The sequence below is a fragment of the Poeciliopsis prolifica genome, unplaced genomic scaffold (genome assembly GCF_027474105.1).
Source record: "Poeciliopsis prolifica strain line A6 unplaced genomic scaffold, Auburn_PproV2 SCAFFOLD003, whole genome shotgun sequence".
NCBI lineage: Eukaryota > Metazoa > Chordata > Actinopteri > Cyprinodontiformes > Poeciliidae > Poeciliopsis > Poeciliopsis prolifica.
The window spans coordinates 9409013-9433035 of record NW_026562378.1 but is presented as its reverse complement, the minus strand read 5'-3'; the positions used below and the strand labels follow the sequence as shown (position 1 = coordinate 9433035).

General features: G+C 38.6%; 3 protein-coding genes and 2 non-coding genes across 7 annotated transcripts in view; 2 read left to right on the top strand and 3 right to left on the bottom strand.

Annotated features, from left to right (window-relative positions):
* Nucleotides 1-6: 6 nt before the first annotated feature.
* glt8d1 (glycosyltransferase 8 domain containing 1) lies at nt 7-5523 on the top strand. Of its 2 annotated transcripts, none has more exons than XM_055026621.1 (9): nt 7-641; nt 1498-1596; nt 1714-1924; nt 2004-2121; nt 2214-2298; nt 2401-2513; nt 2610-2776; nt 2881-2993; nt 5436-5523. In XM_055026621.1, exons 1-9 carry the CDS (start codon nt 626-628, stop codon nt 5450-5452), a joined length of 939 nt encoding a protein of 312 aa, XP_054882596.1. In that variant the 5' UTR covers nt 7-625; the 3' UTR covers nt 5453-5523. The 2 variants fall into 2 exon arrangements, with proteins under 2 accessions (XP_054882596.1, XP_054882590.1); XM_055026615.1 differs by lacking the exon at nt 5436-5523 and adding an exon at nt 3646-4951.
* On the bottom strand, nt 4809-9969 carry gnl3 (guanine nucleotide binding protein-like 3 (nucleolar)). The gene is made up of 15 exons (XM_055026610.1): nt 9873-9969; nt 9656-9714; nt 9335-9475; nt 9083-9202; nt 8727-8807; nt 8521-8653; nt 8311-8414; nt 7561-7711; nt 7380-7467; nt 7117-7294; nt 6894-7036; nt 6561-6697; nt 6270-6409; nt 6016-6079; nt 4809-5933 (listed from the first exon to the last, which is right to left on the bottom strand). Exons 1-15 carry the CDS (start codon nt 9883-9885, stop codon nt 5833-5835), a joined length of 1653 nt encoding a protein of 550 aa, XP_054882585.1. The 5' UTR covers nt 9886-9969; the 3' UTR covers nt 4809-5832.
* LOC129358561 (small nucleolar RNA SNORD19) lies at nt 6770-6843 on the bottom strand. The gene has a single exon (XR_008605817.1). It is a non-coding gene; the product is annotated as a small nucleolar RNA SNORD19 (small nucleolar RNA).
* Nucleotides 7810-7941, bottom strand: LOC129358557 (small nucleolar RNA SNORA47). The gene has a single exon (XR_008605814.1). It is a non-coding gene; the product is annotated as a small nucleolar RNA SNORA47 (small nucleolar RNA).
* Nucleotides 9970-13669: 3700 nt separating the features above from the next.
* Nucleotides 13670-24023, top strand: part of camk1b (calcium/calmodulin-dependent protein kinase Ib) — a 37572-nt gene continuing 27218 nt past the window's right edge. Inside the window, exons 1-3 of one of the 2 annotated variants that reach the window (XM_055027022.1) lie at nt 13670-13768; nt 18213-18225; nt 21717-21830. In XM_055027022.1, the coding sequence (XP_054882997.1) occupies nt 18215-18225; nt 21717-21830 (125 nt within the window). In that variant the 5' untranslated portion in view covers nt 13670-13768; nt 18213-18214. The remainder of the gene's footprint in view (nt 13769-18212; nt 18226-21716; nt 21831-24023) is intronic. The other variant, XM_055027023.1, reaches the window with a different exon arrangement.

Here is a 24023-nt window from a genome sequence, read left to right as displayed (position 1 = left end):
GTGATGAACTGAACAGAACGGCGCAGGTCCTCAGATTCATATATCATGTGGATTCCTCAAAGCACTTCAGTGTTTGGTTAACACTCGTTTCAAAGTCTGGGAAATTTCCAAGCTATCCACAAAGGTGCCTTGTGTAAACGTGAAGTTACTTCATCATAACTGTGAAATTAGCTTAGCTTTTTTACAAAATAATAATTTTAGAATATTTCAAGTTTTCTTACTAACCTTAATCGAAAACCTTTGTGTACTCGAAACGCCCAGATAATGGAGATTTTCAATCAGGCATCTTCTAACCACCTAAAGCCGCTTGCCGTCGTGATAGCGGAGGGGACAAACTTGTTGATGTTGAGTTGGCAGTTTGGCTTCAAAGTGAATTTGTCACATATTAGTGTTTTTCCTAAAAACTGCACCTTGCATGTAGGTATCTTGACTCTGAGCGCATAATTTGCACCCAGCAGAACCTTTTTGTGTCTATGGTGTTATCACAGAGCGGCGTCGCCACGTTACGGTCTGGGGAGGGACTCAGCCCACCGTGGGCATCACTTAAACCAGCGTCGGTTCTATTTGTATTCTCTTGGGTTTTGATTCTTGTCGTTGTGCCGGGAGGACTGATGCGGCGGTTGCCATGACACTAAGGAGAGGTAAGGAAGTTGCATTAACAATTATGTCATATTTTTTTTCCACACAGTAAGATAATCAGTGAATAATTGCACTAATAACAAACGTGAAACTGACTAATTCATATGGATGTTGTGGGGAAAATGTACTCCCCGATGTCCAAATGAGTGCCTCTCTAAAGTAATTTTCCATACGTTGAGGCAACTACAAGCATTATTGTATTTTAATGGGATTTGATTTGTTTTTGATAGAGCAGCACAAAGTACTATAGATGTGTGAAATTAAAGGAAAAATAATATATGCATATGTCTTTAGCTCTATAATTTTCTTATCCTATAGCCTGATGCCTAATAATTCACCTGTGCTCATCTGTGAAAGCTTCAGAGGTTTTTCAGAGAACATTGGTTTAAAGACAGGACAGATCAGAGATAATGCAAAATACTATGCCCTGGCTGGAAACTAACACGACATTGAAACAGGATGGTGGCTGTGTAATGCTGTGGGGATGCTTTTCTGAAGTTAATGTGATTGAACTCAGCCAAGGCACAGACTTCAGGCTAGACATCAGCTGATTCGACTGAACTAAATAGGCAAATGTTTTAGTCTGTACATGTGTAAAGTTGGTGGAGGTGTACCCAACTTTACCCCAACAGACTTGTTGAGGTAATTTTTGATGGTTCTGCAAAGTATTGTCATGGGTTTGGTGTGGAGAGAGATATTAGGTAAATGAGAAAAGCACGTAATTTATTCACAAAAAAAAAATGTTGGTAAAGTCCCACAGATGGAAATTTGTGGTTGCAACATGACAAAATAAGGGAAAGTTCTGTATGTTAAATTTCAGCCTCTTACGTCTAACACTCCATCTAATGTGCTCCACAGTAAATGGAGTCCTTCTCGGTCTACTGGCTGTTGCCATACTGATCATAGTTCATCGAAACCTCCTGAACCTCAGCGACTTCTTAGACAGAGAAAACCCAGGTACGTTTCTGAGCCGAAGTTTACATGCACTGATGTAATCTTGTATGTATCACATCAGAGTATTTTGGTGCAACAAAACGACTGTAAATGCTGTGCGGTTAACGTGCCCCAATCCAGATGATGGACAGATTCTCCCTTTCGAGGCGGAGTTGTCTCCCGGTGTCAGGCAAATGACAGAAAGGAAAAGAGACGAGATTCCTGTCCTCATCACTGCCACAGAGGACAGGCTTGGGGCTGTGATCGTTGCAATGAACAGCGTCTCCCGGAACAGCAAAGCCAACGTGGTCTTCACTATCGTGACCCTGAATGATACAGTTGATCACCTAAAGTAAACTTGTTATTCTTGTGTGAAGAATTTTCTGTCATCTTAAGTGAATTAAAAACGGTCTTTTCTGTTTTACCAACAGGGCGTGGATAAGTAAGACCACGTTAAAAAATGTCAAATATAAAATAGTTATTTTCCAACCAGAGCTTCTGAATGGGAAGATATCAAAAGATCCTAAAATGCTGGAAGCCGCAAAACCAGTAAGACGACTGGTGATACTGCAAATCAGACTCAGTATATATGTTACAGCTACTGTTTATGTATTAAACCTTTTACGATATGTGTGTGTTAGTTGACTTTTGCCAGGTTTTATCTGCCTATGTACATACCTGAGGTAGAGAAGGCGATCTATCTTGATGATGACGTTGTTGTACAAGGTAAGAACGAACCAATAATAAATCAAATCAGGTCTGTTTGACATCATGCAGCGAGTAAAGTCAAAAAAGGAGGTTTATTTATTTGCTGTTTTTGGCTATCAGGAGACATTCAAGAGCTTTATGAAATCAACCTGAAACCAGGACATGCAGCTGCCTTCTCTGATGATTGTGACTCAGCTTCTGCTAAGGGCATCGTTCGAGGAGCTGGAAATCAGGTGGTGTTTCCTTCTGAGAGTTGCTTGTTATTTATGCTGCTTAACTGAAATGCACAGATGCAGAATTAAATAGCTAATCTTTTTTTTTTTAATCAGAACAACTACATGGGTTTCCTGGACTTTAAAAAGGAAGCTATTAAAAAACTGAGGATGAAGGCCAACACATGCTCCTTTAATCCAGGAGTCATTGTTGCAAACTTGACCGAGTGGAAGAACCAAAACATCACCCAGCGGCTGGAGAGGTGGATGGAACGCAACTCCCGGTGAGCGCACACTCAAGCTGAACAACGGACCTAAAGAAAGACGCTACCGTAGAAATAAAAATAGTTGTAGCAAACGCATTTATTTTAAATTTTTTTTGTAACAGGGAGGATCTGTACAGTAACACACTTGCAGAAAGCATTACAACCCCTCCACTTCTCATCGTCTTTTATAAACGTCACTCCTCCATCAACCCGATGTGGCATGTGAGACACCTGGGTGAGTTGCAAGCTAATTTCTGAATGTTGTTTTTAACTTTTTGTTAATCAGTGAAAAAGAAATCTTTATTGGTAGCCTATCGTAGGAATCAAACCATTATAATTGCTGACCTGCTTATGCATGTTTCTAGTAGTATTTTGATGATTTATAGTCGGAAGGCCTCCCTTTTCAATGCCCTAATCTTTAGGGCCCTTCCAATTATAACAGACATGCTGGTAAAATTAATATATTGCTGTAAACCAAAATCTGGCATTCGTAATTGTTAAGAATAACTCTGGCCTTAAGTCAAGAGACAAACTAAAGAAAAACTGGTTTTATGGCACAGAGGACATATGAGAGGCAGTATTCGTACCATACTTTCCTCACATGTGTTAAATCGGCAGTATCAATTACTGTTTATTTATAATTCTAATGCATTTGGGAAGAGGAGCTTCTAAAAAGGCAGATAACTGCACTAGAAATTTTCAGTAAGACACCTTTCCATTGTTCAGTTGTGATATTTTTTTCCACTCGTGGTCAACCACAAGCTCTATAGCTGTTCTCATGTGGATGGGGTAAACACTGAAATAATCAACATTGTAACTTTCCAGTAATTCTAAAGGTTAACTCTAATAAGCCGGGTACAATAGATGTAAAAATCCCAACTTTTCAGGTATCACAGGGGCTGGAAATCGCTACTCTCCCCAGTATGTGAGGACTGCTAAACTGCTGCACTGGAATGGACATTATAAGCCCTGGGGGAGGACATCGTCCTTCTCTGATGTGTGGGACCAGTGGTTCATTCCTGATCCCACAGGGAAGTTTCATCCCGTGCGAAGACACACAGACTGAAAAATTACTCTTCGGAGACCTTTGGACCAACGCAGTCCCTGGCAGAACACAGTGTGGCTCTTTTCACCTCAGGAACTAAGCAGCCAGCAGTCTTATTCGTCATCCTCTGGATTTGTGGGCCTCTTCATTTTCTTGAACACAGACGCCTGTTTTTGCAAGATGTTTTCCTTGCACTGACTCCAACTCGTCTGATAAAACCTGAGTTTCTTTTACCGCCGATAATACATCATCTATCATATGATACAGCATTACATAATGCTTTAGAGTTTCTCAGGCCTTGGAGACCATATATTTTTTGTTTAGAAATCCCCTGGCCAGATGACCATTAGTGGTGTCTTAGGTCAGTTACTGCCTCACAAGTGCATTAAAATGAAGCTGCTACCATTTTCACAACTTTATAGTCTTTAATATTTTGCTCACCTAATTAATGGGAACCCAATTCTACCAGATGAACCACATACAGCTTAAAGCTGGTCATATCTGTTGGGCCTCAGTATAGCTTTGACACAGAAGTTAAACTCAAAGCTTAAAATGTACTAAACAAAAACAGTGCTGTCTAAATTTAAGATTACATTTTTTATAAACTTGTTAAACTGCAGGAAGGCTGTCAAGAGAAATAGTCATCACTGTGCAAAGATTTTATATCCATTTATTGTCATTGCTTAATTATGGCCTTAATAGATGCTTAACTGTTGCTAAATGATAGCTTAGTGTAAGAGAAAGGGTTTGTTTGGTTTACAGAGCAGTAATGATATAGTTTCCAGTGTGTTGTATACATGTGTGCTTACCTCCTCCCTGGTAACTCTCCCCAAGGCTAATGTCAGTTCTTAAAATACTTTAGGATGATTTTTTTTTTGCACACAAGATTTATCCAACCTCTTCATTATTTTTTTAACCAGTATTTAAAGACCTCAAGTTGACCACTTTAAATACAACCTCAAATTTTCTCCCCAACTATGCTGGTGTAAAAAATGAACACTAACATTCCTTGTCACACTGTGGATTTTTAATGATAAACAGACCACTAACCTCTGCGTTGCCTCGGCATTTTGCACAAATGCTGCATGCCTTGTTTGCCGTTCTGTGTTTTGTACAATACCAATAAACTATATTTGCCGTTTCCCAAACTGTGAAATTACTACTTTTATAGGGAAAAGAAATATAAACATTGTTTTAGAAAAAAAGGAAAACAACTTTGGATTTAATAGGTTTATAGGAGCACATCTATATACATGGTTATAGATTAAAATCCTACGAATGACTTCCAGTCACAACAGTATGATCAAGTATATACACACACAACTGCTCAATAATAAAGTCAATCACTTATGCATCAAACTGTCTTGATGGTTTAGGCTAAATAGGCAGATTTAGGGGGAAAAAACCTAGCTGAGGGTAAAGTTACGTCCATGAGTCTCGGTATGTTTCACCATGTTTGGGTTTAAGTACAAGCAGGAGTTTCAGAGCACCTGGCCTAATAATAGTGACATCAAACACCAGGATAAACAAATGAAACCACATTCCTGGAAGTGACTTAGCCTTTTTAAAGACCATATTTCCATAACACGATGCAGTTCTCACCACTTTAACTCCCTGTTTTGCTTCCTACAGCTCAATGCAAGTCCTGATGGGATCAGCTGGCAAACAATGGAGCAAAGTTTAAAGCAGTAATGACTGAAAACCACTCTGGGTTTTTGTTCAGCCAACACTTCAATGCAGAATCAGGTGGACAATTTCTGGAAGTTAAGACAGCTCCGGTCTGATGAAAAGATAAAATTGGAGTAAACATGCAGGTGATCATTTCTGTGCACACAACTTGTTTCCATCTTGTACAATCTGACCAATCAGCAGTTTGTGTTTCCACACTACTTTATGGCAGTGGCCTGGCTCGTTTATGGGTATCATGGTTAACAACGGGGGATCAAAAAACGAAAACACATTGCTGTTCTCCGTCATGAGTAGTTCCAGCTCTGAATAGTAAAAAGAGTCCACGAGTCATGGGGGGGGTTCATTTAAAATCAGTGTTGAAGTCGTAAGCATCATCTGTATAAACAGTAGAGAGGCTGATGTCAACAGGGGCAGGCTGGAAATGAACCTTACTGGGTTTATCTGCAATGAAAAGGCAAAACATTACCTTACATATTTATTAGAACATATTTAAACTGATAAAAATCTATGCAAAAAAAATAACCTGTGACTGTTTTCTGCAGTTTCTCAAGTCCCTCTGTTTCATCCAACTCCTCTGTTTCTCCAGGCTGCAAGAAAAGCAGAAGTTGTATTTATCTGTTTGTATCTAGGTGCTCTAAGAGACTCAGTGATTAGAATCAGTCATCAGGATCAGAGTTGGATTAGAAGTCTTCATAAAGAAATCGAGACTTGCATTTTTGTCCTCATTTCCAGGAGCTAAACCAAATGCCATGCAAGTATATTTCTATGCATTATTACCTCAACATTCTCACTGTTGTGCTGCGTCTCCCTCTCTGCAGGTGGTTGCTCTTCAGGGATGACGGCCACTGTCAGCAAACCTGCAGTCGGCCCTCTTGTGACGAAGCCAATGCTGCTAGCCAGGCTTGGAAATTTAAAACCTATGGAGGATATTTTTTAGGGATAAAGATATGAAATTGGAAACTACAAAACGTACAGCACCTTGCAGAAGTAATTGCACCACTTCAACTGTTTCACAGTTTTTTCATGTTACAATAAATTGCTCACAAGCATCAGCTGTAACAGTTATACCTTTCAGAGTTTCAATGTTGCCTGCCTTCACTTTGTCTAGATCCCAGTCCTTCTGCATCTCAGTGATCACTTCCTCAGTCACGTAGTTTGGGAGGCTGTAGTTCCCTGGCACTTTACAGTGGTAGCTTAATTTGGCTCTAGAGGAACACCAAAAAAAAAGAGATTTTTGTGTAATGTAAACAGCACAAAAGTCAATCACTTGCTCCAGCTAAAGGTTTTGGATCAGAGTTGGATTAGAAGTCTTCATAGAGAACTTAAGAATTGCACTTTTTCCTCATTTCCAAAACAACGGAGCAACCCGCTTTTATGAAACACTAACAAAAAGACGCTCACCCTGTCCAATCAGTAAGAAAAGTGTTTGCTGCTTGCTCTGTGTTTGGAACGGCGCCTTTCTGCAGAAAGCCTCGCTTTTTGGCCAACAAGGTCAAGAACTCCAGGGAGTTCCTGAAGTCTGGGACAGTATACTGAAGCATGACCTAAGACAAGAAGATAAAAGTTACTTTAAAGGTAATTTAGCAGTTCTCCTCACTTTCTCTGTGACAGCAATAGCCATTACCTGGGACTTATCACACTGCTTGAGCAATGTGTTAACGGCACCCAGCACGGTCTCCTGACCCTCCTCCACCTGCAGACTCCTCAGGGCCATGGAGGCTGCTGGGTTGGACGGTGAAGCGACAACGCCTGGACTGTCCATTAGCTTCACAGTCTTCGACATGTGTACCTCCTGCATAGATCTGATGTGCGGGAAAGAGGACATTTAATCATGAACAACATTTTGGAGGCAAGATGTTTTAGCCACAAACATTTTTCTGTACTTACTTTGTGGTGCCTTTTGCAATACCAACATGGCATGCCATCATCCCTTTCAAGTTGTTAATCAGGCTGCTCTTCCCTACATTTGGAAAGCCTGGGAGCAAGAATAAGATGCTCATGAAAAGGATAGAAATTGATGCATTTCATAATATTAAGGAAGCAAAATTACCGATTCAAATAAACTTACCAACTATGCCCACTTTGAGTACGGCTTCACTTTGCGTCTTTGCGGCATAAGCTGTCAGCAGCTCGGCGAGACACTCGTTACCAAAACACGCTGCTCCTTTGGACCTGTCCAGGACTTCATTGGAGGGCACAACTCTTTTCCTTCTGGTTTTCTGATGAACAAAAAGCACAACGTGATTGACCCAATTTGCCTCGACACATTGAAAGGTCGACAGAGTTCACACCCACCACAACAGATTTTTTTTTAATGCAAATGTTCCACAAAAGCACACATGTTCCCTTCTGACACAGGGACTAAACTGTGCCATTTGTTGGTTATTCTCGGAGGTTATAACCAGTTATAACAGCATTGACAAAGCTGCTCAACCTTCTCAGTCCTCCACATAAAGACAAGAGGCTTTTAGCCATTTAAAAAGGAAGATATTTTCTACAGAGGGATCAGCTGTTCATTCTGCCACCAGGTATGAATAGGAGTCTTCTTCCACGGGAAACCAATTTATACCAATCTTAGATATTTTACATAAATTCAAAGGCAAAATGACACAATAGCTGTCGGGAAGGCTGAATGTATTGCAATAAAGTTGCTCTATTTTATCCTTTTTGAGCCTTTAACACTGGCGATGATGGCAGGGTTTGGAAACAGTATAACAAAGGTAAGAATCTGCAGATTACAGTTGCTAAGTTCATAATTTAAGACAGATGTTACTGAAAAGAATAAAATGTTTTTTAAATATTGAAAATCACGTCTTACCACAGTTTTGTCACGCATTTGTGTTGAAGCTTTGAATGCCACAACTGGAAACTCCCTTTGTAAACACTCGATCCACTTCTCTACATTTTCCTTTGGCACAAGATCTGCAGCAGAAAAAAAGACAAGTAAAGAAAACATGAAAATCAAACCATGTTAAGAGCAAATCATTTTTATTTTCGGCATAGCTGAGAGCTTCTCACGTCCATTTACCTATTTTGGTCAACACAAAAAGTAATTTTCTTTTGCCCCCCAGTAGCACAGCCTCCTCCAATTGTGGGCACCTGCATCCCAGAGGATCCCGAGCATCAAGGACTTCGATTACAACATCAGACGCATCTATTACCTGCAAAAGGTGACTTTGTGAGTAAAGCTGACAGTGTATTGTACTGGATCTCACTGTAAGGGTGTAGGTATACCTTGTTCAGTTCACTGCAGAGGTGCTGCTTTGAGTTCTTGTTTGGAGCTGAATGTTTCACTGCATTATTTTCTGTGGTATCCTATGAAAATAGATGCAGACAGACAACTTAATCATTTATTCTGCTGTAAAAAAAAATTACCTACAATTTTTTTTATTACATCATTGCTTATTTCAGACAAGAAAAAAACTGTAGTGTTTGCATTTAATAATTTGCTTTTTAAAACAATTTAAAAAAATATAAAAAATTGCAGTGGCGTTTCAAGTCCTGGCTTCTGATGAAGTACTTACTAAAACATAAATTATCCCCATCGGAATAAATTGTCTCAGAAAAGCCCACTAAGGTGGATTTTTTACCTTTCGGGCCTTCTTGGCGCTTGGTTCTGCTTCTTTAACAGCGGCTTCCTTCTCCTTTTTTCTTTTCTGGGCTCGCTCCTCCTTTTTGGCTTGTCGTTTCTTTTCTTTCTCTTCTTCAATCTAAAAAAAAAGAAGCAAGTTTTTCAAAATACACATATACATATGGAAACTACCAACAACCATTTAAAATAAAAATCATTGCTAAATACTTTTGACACCCATCTAAACTAAGCTGTTCGGATGCCAGCCCACCTGCAGCCTCCTTTGCTCTGCCTCTCTGAGGACCTCCTCCTTGAAGGGGGCGCTGTTGGGCACTCCGGGATCCTTCTTTACATGCTTCTTCAATCCCTTCTTTTTAGCCTCTTTTTTTAACTTTCTGTTATGCTCCCGAACCTAAGATCAGAGCATGATATTACTAAGGTTATTGTGGAAGAAGCAGCCATGTAATTTGTGTACATACACATGCAACAGAAATGATGTACTATGACAAACTTGCAAGAAATGTAGTTCAAAGACATTTTATCTACAACGTGGCAAGATAAAAACACTGATATATGACAACAAGCCACCTACCTTCTTCTGTATTTTATAACGTTTGGAGCAGGATACCCTTTTACTCGCTTTCCTTAACTCTGAAGAGAATGAAAGCTTCGTTAGCTCGGTTAAACCTCGTCTAGCCTTAGAAGAAGCTAGAGTAACCCGACCCCGATAAACAACATGGACAACCCGGCCATTAAGATATTAAAAAGCTGCTCTTCGTGGACCATTAACTGTACGTAAACACACTTACTTGGTCTTTTCATTGTGTCGCTGTTGATCTGCCAATGCAACTGAACGTCTCACACGTGGAAACAGCACGAGTGAAGTTAGATGTTGCGTCTCTTCGGCTTCACGCAGTCAGTAAATGTACTTCTGCCCCCTGCTGACTTGGAGGTTTATAACACCTTATTTTCTCAAAGGTTCATTCAGATATTTTCCACATTTTCTCGTATGTTAATTAACCTAAACCTAACCCTAGCCCTAATATCACAACCACAAATCTTAATGGCTGTTATAGAGAATGTTAAGTGATGGACCAACATGATTACAATTCTTGTCGAACACAAAAGCGAAGAATCATTGCAATACATCCAGGTTCAAACAATGAGGATGGAGAGTGTTTTGAATCTGGACTTTGGGACATTCTAACATATAAACAGAAAGAGATAAACCATTCTATAGTAGCTCTGGCTGCTTGTTGAGCGTTGTTGTCTGGCTGAAAAATGAGCCTCCACCCAAATATCATTTCTTTTGCAGCTTCCAAAAGCTTTCAGTCCAGGATTGTCCTGTGTTTGATGTAAAAAAATACCTGATTATGAAGGTCCTGTCATTTATCTGATCGTTATTTGGAACATAAACATTATAGTTTGTTTGGCAACAAATACATCCACCAATATTGAAAATATGTCAAGTCTGATGAGACTCCATCTGGAAAAAAGGACAGCAGATGTTGGACACCATGTCTACGTAGCAGCCTGGAGGTGGCAGCAGCAAGCTTCACACAAGGTTGTCTGAGGCTGAAACCAAAACTAAACTACAAGTAAAAAGGAGTTTCTAGGTGAACTGTTTTCTGTTGGAAAAATGTAACCAAGGTGAACCAGTAGCTATGAAATTGCACTAATTTTAAAATGACGCAAAATATTAGAGTAGAGGCATTTAATAAATTACATTGCATGCCTTATTTTCATATTTATTGAAGCTTGTGGACTTTGCATGCAATAAATGTTTCAACACTGAGGTCTACATCTGTAAAAATGTTTCCTACCCTCTGTGCTCGCCTGCAATGCATGCTCATCTGCTACAACTAACCAAACTGCTATCTTCTGATCCCCTTGCAGTCCCTGAAAGATCTGCCCTCTTAGCATATCCTGTATTACTTGCTTGAGAGCGTCATTGACAGCAGCTTTCAAATGCTAATGCCACACTTGAAACCAACTCCACACTTTTTAAAGGCTTAATTATTGAATACATGTTAGAGGAAGAGCACACACCTGTTCGTGAAGCAGTTTTGGAGATGTCAGCTTTCCGAACGACATTTTGGCCAATAATGAATAAGGTTCCACACATGAATGAGATGCAATTTTAAAAATCATCTGGCTTGCTGCTGTATTGGTTCTTAAGCCCCTCTTTCAACATCAAACACAGCTGGTTACTGGATATCATTAGCATGTGGATACTTGACCGTTTTCTTTTAAATTGCACCTACATTAGGTACAATGAAGCTGCTGTTATTGGTTAATATTTTCATCTCTAAATCTCAAGATTTATTTTCTTGCCATGCTCATTAGTGCATGCATGGTAGCTGAAAAATGTTATTTAAATGTGATAAGCATGCACTTTGCACTGAACTGACTTGACATGCCTAACCACACTCAAAAAACACAAACAAAACCAAATCAATCACAAACTGACTAATGTACATTGCTATCTATATGTACATTAAAAAACTAAAACAGTCATGACATGAACCTCAAAGAGAAAATATCAAGGAAAATGTTTTGAGAACTTCATAAAAATCTATAAAAAACAACAATAAAGGATAATATAAGAGCCCTTAAAGGGGCACATCTTGTTTTTGTCATTCAAGACCAACCCAGCCAACATGCATATTCATTTTGTTCCAGCTGGATGGGTGCTGCATGGGCCTGCCCTCATAATGTGCTTCTGGATGCAATTAATTTATGTTGACTAAACAGAATCCATATTGGCAAAACAAGTTGTTCTTGTTTTGCCAAAACTACGCAGTTCTTAGCTAGATCTCAAACACTTCAAATGCACCAACTCTTTTAGAACCCATTTGTAACCCATCTGAAGTTTCCACTTTAAACATTTCGAATTCATGTGGCCCCATACAGATCCTTACACATAAATTGCAATATCTTGAAAGGCCATTGTATTTCAGTAATTTGATTTAAATATGGAAACTCTCAATTTGCATATTAGTGACACCCACAGCGATATATTTATTTAAGTCAATAACGATTACACCTCACAGCTGCGGAAAACCAAATAGTTGACTTCTCAGAAAGTCTTCTTATTCATTAAGACTATGAAGGACTTTTAAAACAAAAATATGGTGTTGTGGCCATACCCAACCACAGAGTAGACTGCTGATTTGAATTGTTTCCACTGTGGTTTCTTGCTGCACGAATCAAACTCAAGGTTTGCAGGCCAAATGTGGTCCACCATAGCTTGATGATAACATTTGTGCGCAGAAATATATATATTTTCTAAATGTGAAAATATGTTTAATAATGTTTAGCTTGAAGAAGTACTCAATGAATGCAAAGACAAATATTTCTTAATATTTAAACAGTTTGTTAATGGTTAGTTTTATCAGCACTGTCTGCCACAAGTGACCCATCAAGGAGAATTATGAGAATCAATCTTGATGTAGCTAAAAATGAAAATGAGTTTGACACCACTGTCCTATGAGGTACACCACAAAAAGGTAAACGCAAAAGCCATCGGCTGTTCACAAAGCACTGTAGGCGTGCAATGAAAAAAGTTGAGTTGAGAGAAAATAGTGCTGGAAAAAGTTGACCAGACTGCAGGGATTAGCACAGGCTTGGGAGGATGATGAAGCAAAAGCCACACATGAGCTTGGGGAGATCAACAAGGTTTGGGCTGCAGTTGGAGTCGGTGCTTTATGAGCCTCCACACACAGACATATCCAGGACATGGCCTACAATTGACATACTCCTTGTGTTACGTATCTCCTGAACTTTAGACAATATCAAGACTATTTGACTCAGGGAAATGATTAGACTTAGTTTGGTGATCCAAAGTTCTATTTTCAGATTTTCATTAGTTCTTCATTTATTTTAGAAACCAAGGTTCCAGAGTTTAGAAACAGATAAATGAGGCGGCTTAAAGTCCACTGTGGCATTTCCACAGTGTTTGGGGAGCTCTGCCAGTGTTGTCCAATGTGTTTTATTAAGCCAGAAGAACATCCATCTTCCAGATAAGTTTAGATCATTTTCTTCTTCCCTCTCTTGACAAGCTTGTGTGGAAATGCTGATTTCATTTTCCAGGTGGACTAATCACCCACCCACACTACATGTGGGATACCCGGATTAATGTCCATTGTATCACTGTAAAAATAGTGGCCAGCAACACTAAGCATCAATCTGTGGGATGCTGTCAAGAGGAAGATTAGAGAAACCTCACCCTACAGTATAATAAATATTAATTTTCCCTGGACAAATATTTCTGTGTTAAACTTATGTGATGTTTGAATTGTCTGTCCCCCGCTCCATTAGCATTATATTTAAAGTATCATTTGAGAAGTGGCTGTGTGTTCAGTTGTGTGAGGTGGAGCAGACGGGCTCATTCAGTTGCATCAGCAGCGCCACGCACATCTATACAGACTGTTTAGCAGCAGGCGTCGCTTGTTCCAGTCCCCCGCCAAACCTCCTCCACGCCTATGACAGCAAGTCCAGTGAACCGTTTTACCTGAGCGCCGCATCTCGGGCGCTGATTGGTTCGCTGGGTGTCCGACCCCTCAGGTGACGTCAGGAGCACTGCTGCGGGTGAGGCGGCTGAGGCTGCCTCTCAGTCCAGCCTCAGTGAGACAGAGAGCCAGCCCTCTGAGCAGCAGCGGAGACAGACGCGGTGACTGGACCTCATTGACCCGCACATTCACAGGTAAGGAGGACTCACGTTGAACCGTCGGCTCAGTAACTTTATCTGTGACTCTCCGAGAGACCCAGCAAGGCGTGGCTTGTCGTGTTTGTTCTGACACCTTTCTCTCTCTCCCCCCCCTCCACACCTCACGCAACATTTATCAGCTGTTTATTTATCCGCCCCCCTTACATACTTATGCATACTTCATCACTAAAAGTCTGTTGATAAGCGCTTCACAATTAACTCAATTTGTAAGAACCCGCTGGCCATAAGTACAGTGGAGTCATTCTGTTTCGCGCTCTCATTCACATTTTAAAGAGAATCTCTATGTTGACGTGAAATTCGGCCAGCATTGAGGCTTTGAGGCATTTAGGCATTGAGGTGAGAGCTTTCTTTTCCCCCTTCACACGAGTCACTACTACAGAAGTGAGTACTACCGGAATTAATGTGGCTTAAGACGGATTTAAACTCTTTGGTGTGACTACTGACAAATACTTCAAGGTCTTGAGGACCTCCTGGTGGTGAAATTAATCCACAAAATACACAATCAGAGCTGCATTTAAGTTGTCATGATGTGAAATTCTCCTCTTTTTTAGCTTCAGTTCTGTCAGTTTGATGTCTTCCTCTCACATGTGAAGCGTGCTGATCAATTAATAGGTTCACATTAAGAGATTTGTTGTGCGTCATTAACACAGGCTGACCAATCGACCCCCATCATCAGGGAGTGGGTGCAGAGGGCTGATTGATATGCAGTCCTGCTGAGGCACTGTGCCAAGCCCTTGAAATCTGTTTTGTGAATCAAACAACAAGTGATGATGGCAGAGACTTGAGTTAATGAACTGTGAATCACACAGACTGCTTTTTCTGTGTTTGTGCTGGGAAAAAAAAAAAAAAAACATGTTGCACTTGGCACATCGGGGGAAAGCGATCGCCCACTGCTGTAGAGGCCTTGAGGTTCTGACTTCAGCAGTTTGACCTGATGAATCATTTTTAGTGTTATTGTTGTGTGAAATATGTGAATGGAGCTCTCTGTCTTGTTGACTCTGTCTGAATCAGGCTTTTTGCATGCTTTGGCCTGCTCATATCTGTGCTTGTCTACCATTTCCTCAGAAATATGAGATATTTGTGGTGATGCGAAGTGAAATCTGATCCAAAAATCAAGGGGCTGAAGTAGGAAAGGCATACCTTCTGGTGTCAGACTGCTCATATCGGTCAAGCTGAATTCTGCCAGTAAAATAATTCTTTTTATGTCTTATTCAGTCTGTTTACATAAATAATGCTGTGAAAAGCACCCCTTCACTCACAAATATCTTATGTTTTTGCTTTTTTTCAAACTTCACACTAATTTTATGTCAGATAATAATAACCTAAATAAATCCAAAAGTAGTGTTCGATAATATTTTATTCAGCAAGAGAATAATGCTATCTGAGTCAACCTGACTATGCAATTGCAATTGGCCTATAAACCAATAACTCTTGGGTATGTATCCTTTGGACTGAAGTCCAGACTTTGACTAAGCCACCCAAAACCCCTCTATTTTTTGCTTTGTTTGGAACTATTTTGAGAGGTGCAATTGCTGTTTCACATCATTATCACAAACTGATTGTTTGACATTTTCTATAAGTATTTTCTGTTAGAGAGCCTGTGGTTGATGCATGACTTCATCAACCACAGTGAGCCATCCAGGGCCTGAAGCAACAAAGCAGTCCAGAACGCCACAGTACTAGTTACAACAATGTTCAGGTGCCAGTATCGTGCATTTTGTGAAATGGTGTTTTAGGTAGGCACCAGGCATAGTGAAACACACCTCTTCTACAAATGTCCACCCTTGTCTCATGAGTTCAATGAATAGTTTACCAAAAGTTTAGAATAACCTTAAGGCAAATGAGAAACAAGCCCAATGCTCTTTTTGGTCTTTTTTCCTTGGAGCCCTTCCCCTTCTGCCCCTCAAGGGTCTTTCTGATCATTCAGTCACAAACATTGACCTCAGCTGAAGAATGTCAGGCCTGTTATGCTTTAGATGTCTTTCTTAGTTACTCTCCTATATTGTGGAAGAGTCCACAATTACCTGGGGTAATTTTCATAAACCAGTCATTGTTGGGAAGGTTCATCATTGTTCCAATGTTTCAAAGACTTAATAGTTTTGTAACCCTGTACAGACTTATTGATCAATGAATTTGTTTTTCAATTTCTTTAGCACTCCCTTTGGCCTACTTCATGTTGTCAAATACTTTCCATGGTCTGCCAAAATTAGGTCAGGTAAACACAGAATTCAAAAGATGTGTGCAGTCATTTTATAATTAGAGAGGAGGTGTGATTAACTTTTCCACGTAAAATAGATTTGGATAGACATTTCCCTTTAATAAATAAGTAATTATTTATATTTTAAAGTAATTCGGGTTTATTTCTGTCTGATAATAAAATTTATTGGTTCTGATAATAAAATTTATTGGCTTGTCGTGTTTGTTCTGACACCTTTCTCTCTCTCTCCCCCTCACGCAACATTTATCAGCTGTTTATTTATCTGCCCTCCTTACATACACTCCATCACACATTTAAGTGTGATGGAAAGGCAAAAAACTTTATCTAAATATGTCAAATCTCTTTCACTGCAATGTATGTAAAAAAATATTGACAAACTAATTAAACTAATTGGCAATTCATTGATCACAAAGGCTTTTATCTGTGGCCTAATTACTAGAGTTTTCTGGAAAACCCTTTACTGACTGACTGATTTTTTTTTCCCTTTTTGCAGAGTTTTGTTTTCCTAATGCAACAAATTAAAGTAACAAGCATTGATACTAGAAAGTGGTGGATAGTGGTGGTAATGGGTCAACATAAAATGAAGTGTATATGTACGAATATTCTTGATCTATCAAGGCATACACCGCTAACCATCATCTGATTTCTGAATAAACAAAGTACAGCAAAGAGAATGCAATTTTTTATGCATTTAAAGGATGAGAGAATTTATGTTTTCAGCTTATGAAGAGGATAAGAAAAATTGAGAATGTCAGAATTTGACTTTTTGATTATTAGTCAGAATCAGTGTAAAATATGGCAATTTACATCGCTGGCAAACTTGCTGGTGTGTCACCATTAAAAACAACACTTATTATGAATAAACAGACAAGCATAGCACACTTCAATCTACAAATAAAAGATTTATTTTGAACAAAGGCAAGTGTAAACAATGTCATAGAGCACAAGCTTTTGTCTGGTTTAATGGTGGATGGCAAAGCAGTGTTTTTGTTCCATTAGCACCACAAAATGGAATGAGGTTGCTAATTAGGATGCCAACTACGACCTCTATCCGGTTCTTTATGCCACTGAAAGTACCATCACTCTGTGGTCCTCTCCTTCTGGTTGGTGCATACACAAAGGATGCATCTCCTGTGATGCATAGCTGCACCCATGACGATAAATATTTAACAGAGCACCTGATAAATGTTGCCTGTGTTCAAATGACAAATTATAGAAAATAATCGATGTCATGGTGCTGTTAAAGTTATGATTATTTTTAGGATTAGGCCATAGTTCAGCAAATGTAATCAGAAAAGTGTTGAGAACAACAACTGTTGGTTTCCAATTTGGGGAGAATCCCAAATAGGAAACACCTCCTTGTTTTTATTCTCATATACTGTAAGGATGAATGTCCACAATTGTGTCATAATAGCTAAGAAAAAAAATATTTGTTTATTCAGCCCTCTTATATTCAGCACTTAATTACCACGTAAGTGCTGATTTCCAGTCAGGCAGTTACTCAGAACAGATATGGGCATTTGGGAGGGGTCATCGAAATGTTTGACAGGTGCTAGAAAAAAGTCTTCACCACTTGTTCCACACATTTCAACATGTAGAAAATCACTCCATGCAAATAAATGAACTCTTAAACTAAATACTGTTTGTTTAAATGGTTGGGGATAAAATGTTTCAGTGTGGAGCCCTGGCAAAACAAAGAGTGAAATCTAAACATTTTTTAAAAGTATTTTCCTGCTATAGTGGATTTGGCTCTGCAGGAATATTGTCCCTTGACATGCAAAGTTGGATGAGAATTCCCTATGGTTTGGACCCTGCCAGAGATGATCTTTGCAGATATGACATAATAAAACTGCAGTTGAGTCAAAAGAGAAAAGAGAAACACCTTTTTCTAAAAATGTGATTACTATTACTGCATCTGAACTCTAAAGAGAAGTAAAGCAGTTTTGGGAAAATGAGTGGATTTGTCCAGACATGTGCAGAAATGCAAATTTTAAATATGTGTCTTTATTGGTCATGTTAGACTGTTTTTATGTTTGATTCTTGTGTGTGTGTGCATTTGCTTAAAAGGTTTGAAACGGTTTGTTGTGTATCTAAAAGAATTGCAGTAACCTTTACACTAATAAATGTTACTCCATGTCAGTTTGTCAAAATCAATCGTCACGTGTACATGTGTGTGTTTCTTCTGTCCGCTGCATATCACAGGAATGGGAAACCAGTGAGTACAGCGACTCTCTCTGTGGGGAAAAAAAAAAGGATGAATGCTGCATGTGACGTTCTGCTCAAGGAATGTGGTTATTATGTTGTGCATCTCCTAGCATCGGGCTTCTTCAGTCCTCTTACTCCCTGGGGTTTGAGCACCCTGTTTTCACCTACTGGTCAAAAACACGTCATCAGTGGAACCCGCGGAGCCTCTTTTGGTCCTCCTACATGCTCATCCAATGCCTGCATGTGTTTTTCCTCCACGATCCCCTGATGTTTAAGCTTTGCCCCTTTTTTTGCCCCTATCAATGTGAAACTTCAGCCTTATTCTGCCGTTTATAGCATTTGTCTGTTTGACAAACAGACCCACTTGCTCATATCTGACTATGTTCTGAAAACTCCAGTGGCTTGAAACCGTTTAGAGTGCCTTGCTAAAGTATTCATACCTCTTGAACCATTTCAAAAAGTGATAAATGTGACATTTGTGTTCAGACCCTCTTGGTTGCAATGGATTTCAGTGCAACCAATTGTCTTACTAAGTTGCCTCATTAGTAGTTCACCTTTTTGGTGCTTCATTTCAGTGATTGTGCCAAATATTTTTAAGAAAATATTTCTCATAAAGACCAATGCACCACAGAGGTCATGGAGAAAAGAGCGGAAAGGTTTAAAACAGGATTAGTTTGTTAAATAATATCTTAGTGCAGGCATGTCTCAGAGAACAACTCAACCTGTCCTCTGAACATGGAAAGAACATAGCATAATGAGAAACTTATCAGGACTTTAGTTGTTCAACAAACATTGACATGCTTGGGCAGGAATAGCATTAATCAAAGTAGTTTCCTAGAAACTAATCGCTGGGAAAAATCTGGCTTTTTGGAACAGTGGCAAGAAGAAAGGGCACTATTACATTTAAGTACACTAACGGTATGTCACTAGCAACATAGCCTACATAGCAAATATGTTGAAGAAGATGAGACCACATTCATGCCACACTTTGAATTAAAATGAAAAATAAAACAAAATGTAAAAATTAAGTATCTACATTTCTTATGCACTACTTTGTACTTGTCTATCACATAAAAACCTGGCAAAGTACACTGACATTAACTTGTAACAAACCAAACGGGCAGAAGTTCAAGAGAAGTGAATACTTTTAGATCGCACTGACTGTTGTCTCGTGGGGACTGCAACCTGCAGCCGCTTAAGCCAAAAGTATGAATGGAGTTTTAGATGCATACTGGCATTCGCTCGGCATAGCAACCTGCAGAACCTGAATGCACATCAAAACCTAAAAAGTTGATGCATTCAGATTTCACAATACCTTTCAGTATCACGTTTTCTCAGTGCATGAATTATCATCTATATCTCCACATGAGCAAGGTGAGATGCTACAAACAAGGTGGATGTAAGAGGCGCTTTTATTGTTTCTCTGGCTTCAGTTTGTGCAGTTCTTTCTTATTTTATTGACTTCTTCCTCGCTGGAATGGGTTTCTATGTCTTTCTGAAATGTTGATGAGCAGATAAAGAAGATAAAATGAGAAATGTGAAATGATTTATTTATTTTTAAGATCTCTATGCAGTCTTTCCGTTGGTTAATACAAGCATCTTCCCTGCAGTGAATCAAAGTGATGTCTCAGATTTAGTTTTGATCAATCAAATCTGCAAAAACATCTGGGTTTCTTGACAATGACATGAAAATCCAAACACATTCCTCCCAGTAGTTTTAGAAATCAATTAATATTGTTATCCCATAATAATTGTGTCCATAAGGGCAATTATAGGACCTTGCTTTATTTTTATGTAAGGGAGCTGGAAATAATTTTCTAAGGAATTCCAAATGATGTTATCTTCATTCCAGAGTGCATCCCAAGCGTCTCTTTTTCATTCACCCAAAGATCCAACAGCACGCTACTCGAGATAATGGTTTCTTAGAAATGGAGTAAACTCAATAACAAAAAGTTATTCTTTTGCCATTCTCAGTTTGGATTAGGATAAACCATCCATTTTTATTAATGTCTTAGAACTTTTGAATCATTTTGTTCCTCCTACACAAAGTTGTATTACTGGTTCTTTCTTGACATCACTCAGATTTTTCTAAATAAAGAAATAAAATTTTGGACTTCCCCCTGATCAGTTTTCAGACAAAACACATACATAAAAATCATGCACTGTAATGGATCCTCATCCCACAACAACCAACTGGTGTCAAGTTGACATGTGCACTTAGGCATAGAATTACACCCTACTCTTTATTTTTTGTTAACTGTAGAGCTGGTGTTAGATGCAGGAAGCAGAGGTTGCAAAAGGAGATTTACGAGCAAATGTTTTACAGACATTCAATGAGACTTCCTCTTTGTTGCTTCCCTTAAGTTCATCACTTTGCATGCCATGTTGTCAAGTCTAACTCCGTGACATTTCCCTTTGGTCCTGCCTTTGTAAATAGATTGCAGATGAATGGGAAACGACTAAAGTATACAGCTTAAACCAGATATTTACATGCACTGTGTAAAAAGACAGTGCATGACTGCTGTTTCATTGGACACAATGTTTTTGGAGAAAAATATGGGAATGCTTGACATTTCTGTTAGAGACCTCTGTCCCCAACACTCATGTCACGAAACAATAGTAATTTTCAGTATCCAATCAGACTGTTTTATAAAGTATTAAGCTAAAAAGCTTTCATACAATTTCAAACAATGCATTACATCATCTCATATACACAGAGTGTAAAGTTGCCAGGCGGGCAGCAGGAGCAGAGGAGGAGTGAGGCGTGCTGAGATGCACGGGGGCTATTTTAGTAACTCGAGGTCTTTCGTTATAGACACTTTCCGGGCTTGTATGACGAAAACTGTGACAGCAAGTTCCCTTGCAGCACCCTGAAAGACTGGCAAGGACATCTGATTGTGAATTTCTTTGGAAGGAGGAACTGATAAGAAATTGTGACATTGATGGGGTGTTTGTGTTGATCCTTGGCCCACAATCTGAGTATTACACATGATGTATACCTCAGCAAATATTACGTTAAGTGTCTTGCAAAACCAGTGATACCCAAGAGCACTTTTTCACTTTTGTTTTGTATATTTACAGACACAATCTTTAATACACTTAATTGGCAGTTAAAAGTTATGAATACTTGTACAAGTAATTTACAAACTTTACAAGTAAGTAATTTTCAAAATAAAATATTAATGGTATATTGAGCCCCGTTCTTTGACACACTGAAATGAAATCTAGCTAATTGCCTTCATAAGTCTTTTAATTTGTAAAAAGAATTAATTGCCTGTGTTTTATTTAACCTTAATATAAGCATAGATTTTCTCTTAATGCCACAGAGGATATAAAACAATAACCCATGATTGAAATGCTTAATTTCAATCATAAATGAAGCAACCAAAGCAAACAGATAACATCTTTTGCTTCCAGTGACATCCTATGATTTTTCAAACAGAATCACTGTATTTTGTATGTGATGAAGATTTTATTTTATCCTATTTTCTTCCTTACTAGTATTGTTTCTGACTGCCACCACAAGAAGATGCCACTGGGTGAGGACGGACATGCCTGGAAAAAGAAGACCTCTGATGTCAAGGAGAAGTATGATTTCAAAGACATTCTGGGAACGTAAGTGTTTTTGCCACCAGCAAATAAACCTTTTTATTTTTGCATGTTCAACATGTTTAAAATGTATTTTACTTCCAGTGAAATAGTGTTTAAATGCTTCAATGCTGCTTGTGTAGATGTCAGCTCATGAACTTTTGGGCGTTTATTTGGGTTTAATCTGCAGTTGCAGATCAATGTCAGCTCCAGTTTCACAAACAATGCAAATAATTAAGAAAAAGATTTTAAAAATTATTTTACCTTACTTTGTTTGACAAGTAAATTATTACTTCCTTTGAATGCAGTGTTTTCCAACTCGATCAGTGATTACGACTGTGCACTGGCTGGATTATAATAAGAAGACACAGTGCTGAACTGACTGACAATTTCTCTGGTTGTGATCAGTATTGCCTTATGCAGTGTTTTACTTCTCACACTTGTTGCTTCACACTGCTGGTCAGCTGGCTGAAAGAGGGCTACTAAATGTTTGGCTCACTTACAAGAAAGACAAATCCACCTTCCTTCTGAATTGTTTTGTGTGGTTCAAGAATGTCAGCAAATGTTGTTAGGGCTAAAGTTAAATGTCATCCATAGTATTTGCCTTTTGTAATCCATGTTTCTTTTTAAAATTTATTTCATATTAATTATAAAAAGAACCACAAAGATCCATCTACTTTTACTTGAAAGTCAACTTAGTATTTTCACAGGTGTTTGAAAATACTAAGACGACAGAGGCTCAGAATGTAGGAGTTCATCCTGTAAATCATATATTGCTGCTTCAATCCTCTCCTTGCACTGCTGCTGATGGTCAGGTGATGCTACTTGTACGGCTGCCTCAGTCTACTGCAGGGCAACTATGGCTACAATTAGTTGCCATACACCATCAGTGTGTGGCTGTGTGCTTGAATGAATGAATGTCTTTTGGACTAGATAAGGTGCTATACAAATACATACCATTTACCATTTTTTCCCCCTAAAATAACAATAAAGACATGTTCTAGACAACATTATAATTGTAATAATCAAGAAATTGCATAAATTCAGCAGACGTATGAATCGGTGTTGATTACTGTGTTAACAATTAAAAAATCTGCTTTACCAAGTCTTTGTAAAAAGTTATTTTTGTAAGTACTATGTCACCAGAAAACTTTACCATTTTTAGTCATGGTTTTCATACTGTGAGAAACTCGTATACTTTGTTGAACAACTCTAAACTGAGCGGTGCTGAGTTATTTTTACGTCTGTGTCTGTTAGTAATTTCAGCAACAAACACACAAAAATAGCCATAGACATCGTTTTGTTTTACACACACGTCCTCATTTAAAATCTAATTTTTCAATGCAGTCATTTCAACTTGATAAAATCATAGATTGCATATTGCACATTCATCAAATTACATTGAATTTTAGGATATCTCTAGATTGTGTCACTTTGCGCTATTACAAACAGAGTGACCTTTTTTGGAGCACAAAGTTTTTCTGGGTAATTTAGAAGAATTACCTTGAAATTCTGTTAGTAGTCAGTAAATATCTTATGTAATACAGAAAAAAACCGTTTGTAATTAAATAGCCTTCTAACTCTGTGTTCCTTGGTGGAGCTTCAGATATTGAATTTTGTTGACAATGTGTCATGTGAAACCTTTTACTCATTCTTACAGCCTCCTTGAAGTGACCATAAAACGGTATAACACAACATTAGAACTCTGAAAGCAAACTTTTGTCATTAATGTTATATATTTAGAAGTTTTGTCATAAATATGTTTCATTTATACATTTTTGTTGGGTTTATTTAAACCCAAAAACTTGAGGCTAAAAGGAACCGCTAATTCTGTTTGCTGTGTTAACCTCTGTTTATATTGTAATATTAACAGTAGATGTTTCCCTAAGGTGTCGCACCTTTTCAACACGCCCACATCCCTGTTTGTCCAGGATTAAGTCACGTGAGAAGCAGGTCCCTCCAAGTTAAAACAGGCACATGTTTAGTGTTATGAAATTTTTCTGACCTACCTTAATCTTAATCTTGTGCATGGGAAGAGGAAGGGAAATTGTGGCAAATTGTGTAATAAGCTTCTTAAGTTGTTTGCTACACGGCCACTGTGGTTTGCCTTTACCTTTAAGTCTGCTTAATGTTGTCAGGTTTTATACAGGTGAATCCTTGATTCTTGGAGTCTGACACTTATCAGGTGTGGGCGTAAAATTAAAGTCAGTTGTTCTAATT

Coding starts and splice junctions, on each gene's coding strand:
- glt8d1 (XM_055026615.1), top strand. Junction 1,597..1,713: donor CTTAGACAGAGAAAACCCAG/GTACGTTTCTGA, acceptor GCCCCAATCCAG/ATGATGGACAGATTCTCCCT. Junction 2,994..3,645: donor GTGGCATGTGAGACACCTGG/GTGAGTTGCAAG, acceptor CCAACTTTTCAG/GTATCACAGGGGCTGGAAAT.
- gnl3 (XM_055026610.1), bottom strand. Junction 8,415..8,520: donor TTTTGTGTTGACCAAAATAG/GTAAATGGACGT, acceptor TTTCTGCTGCAG/ATCTTGTGCCAAAGGAAAAT. Junction 7,037..7,116: donor AGCAGTGTGATAAGTCCCAG/GTAATGGCTATT, acceptor TTCTTGTCTTAG/GTCATGCTTCAGTATACTGT.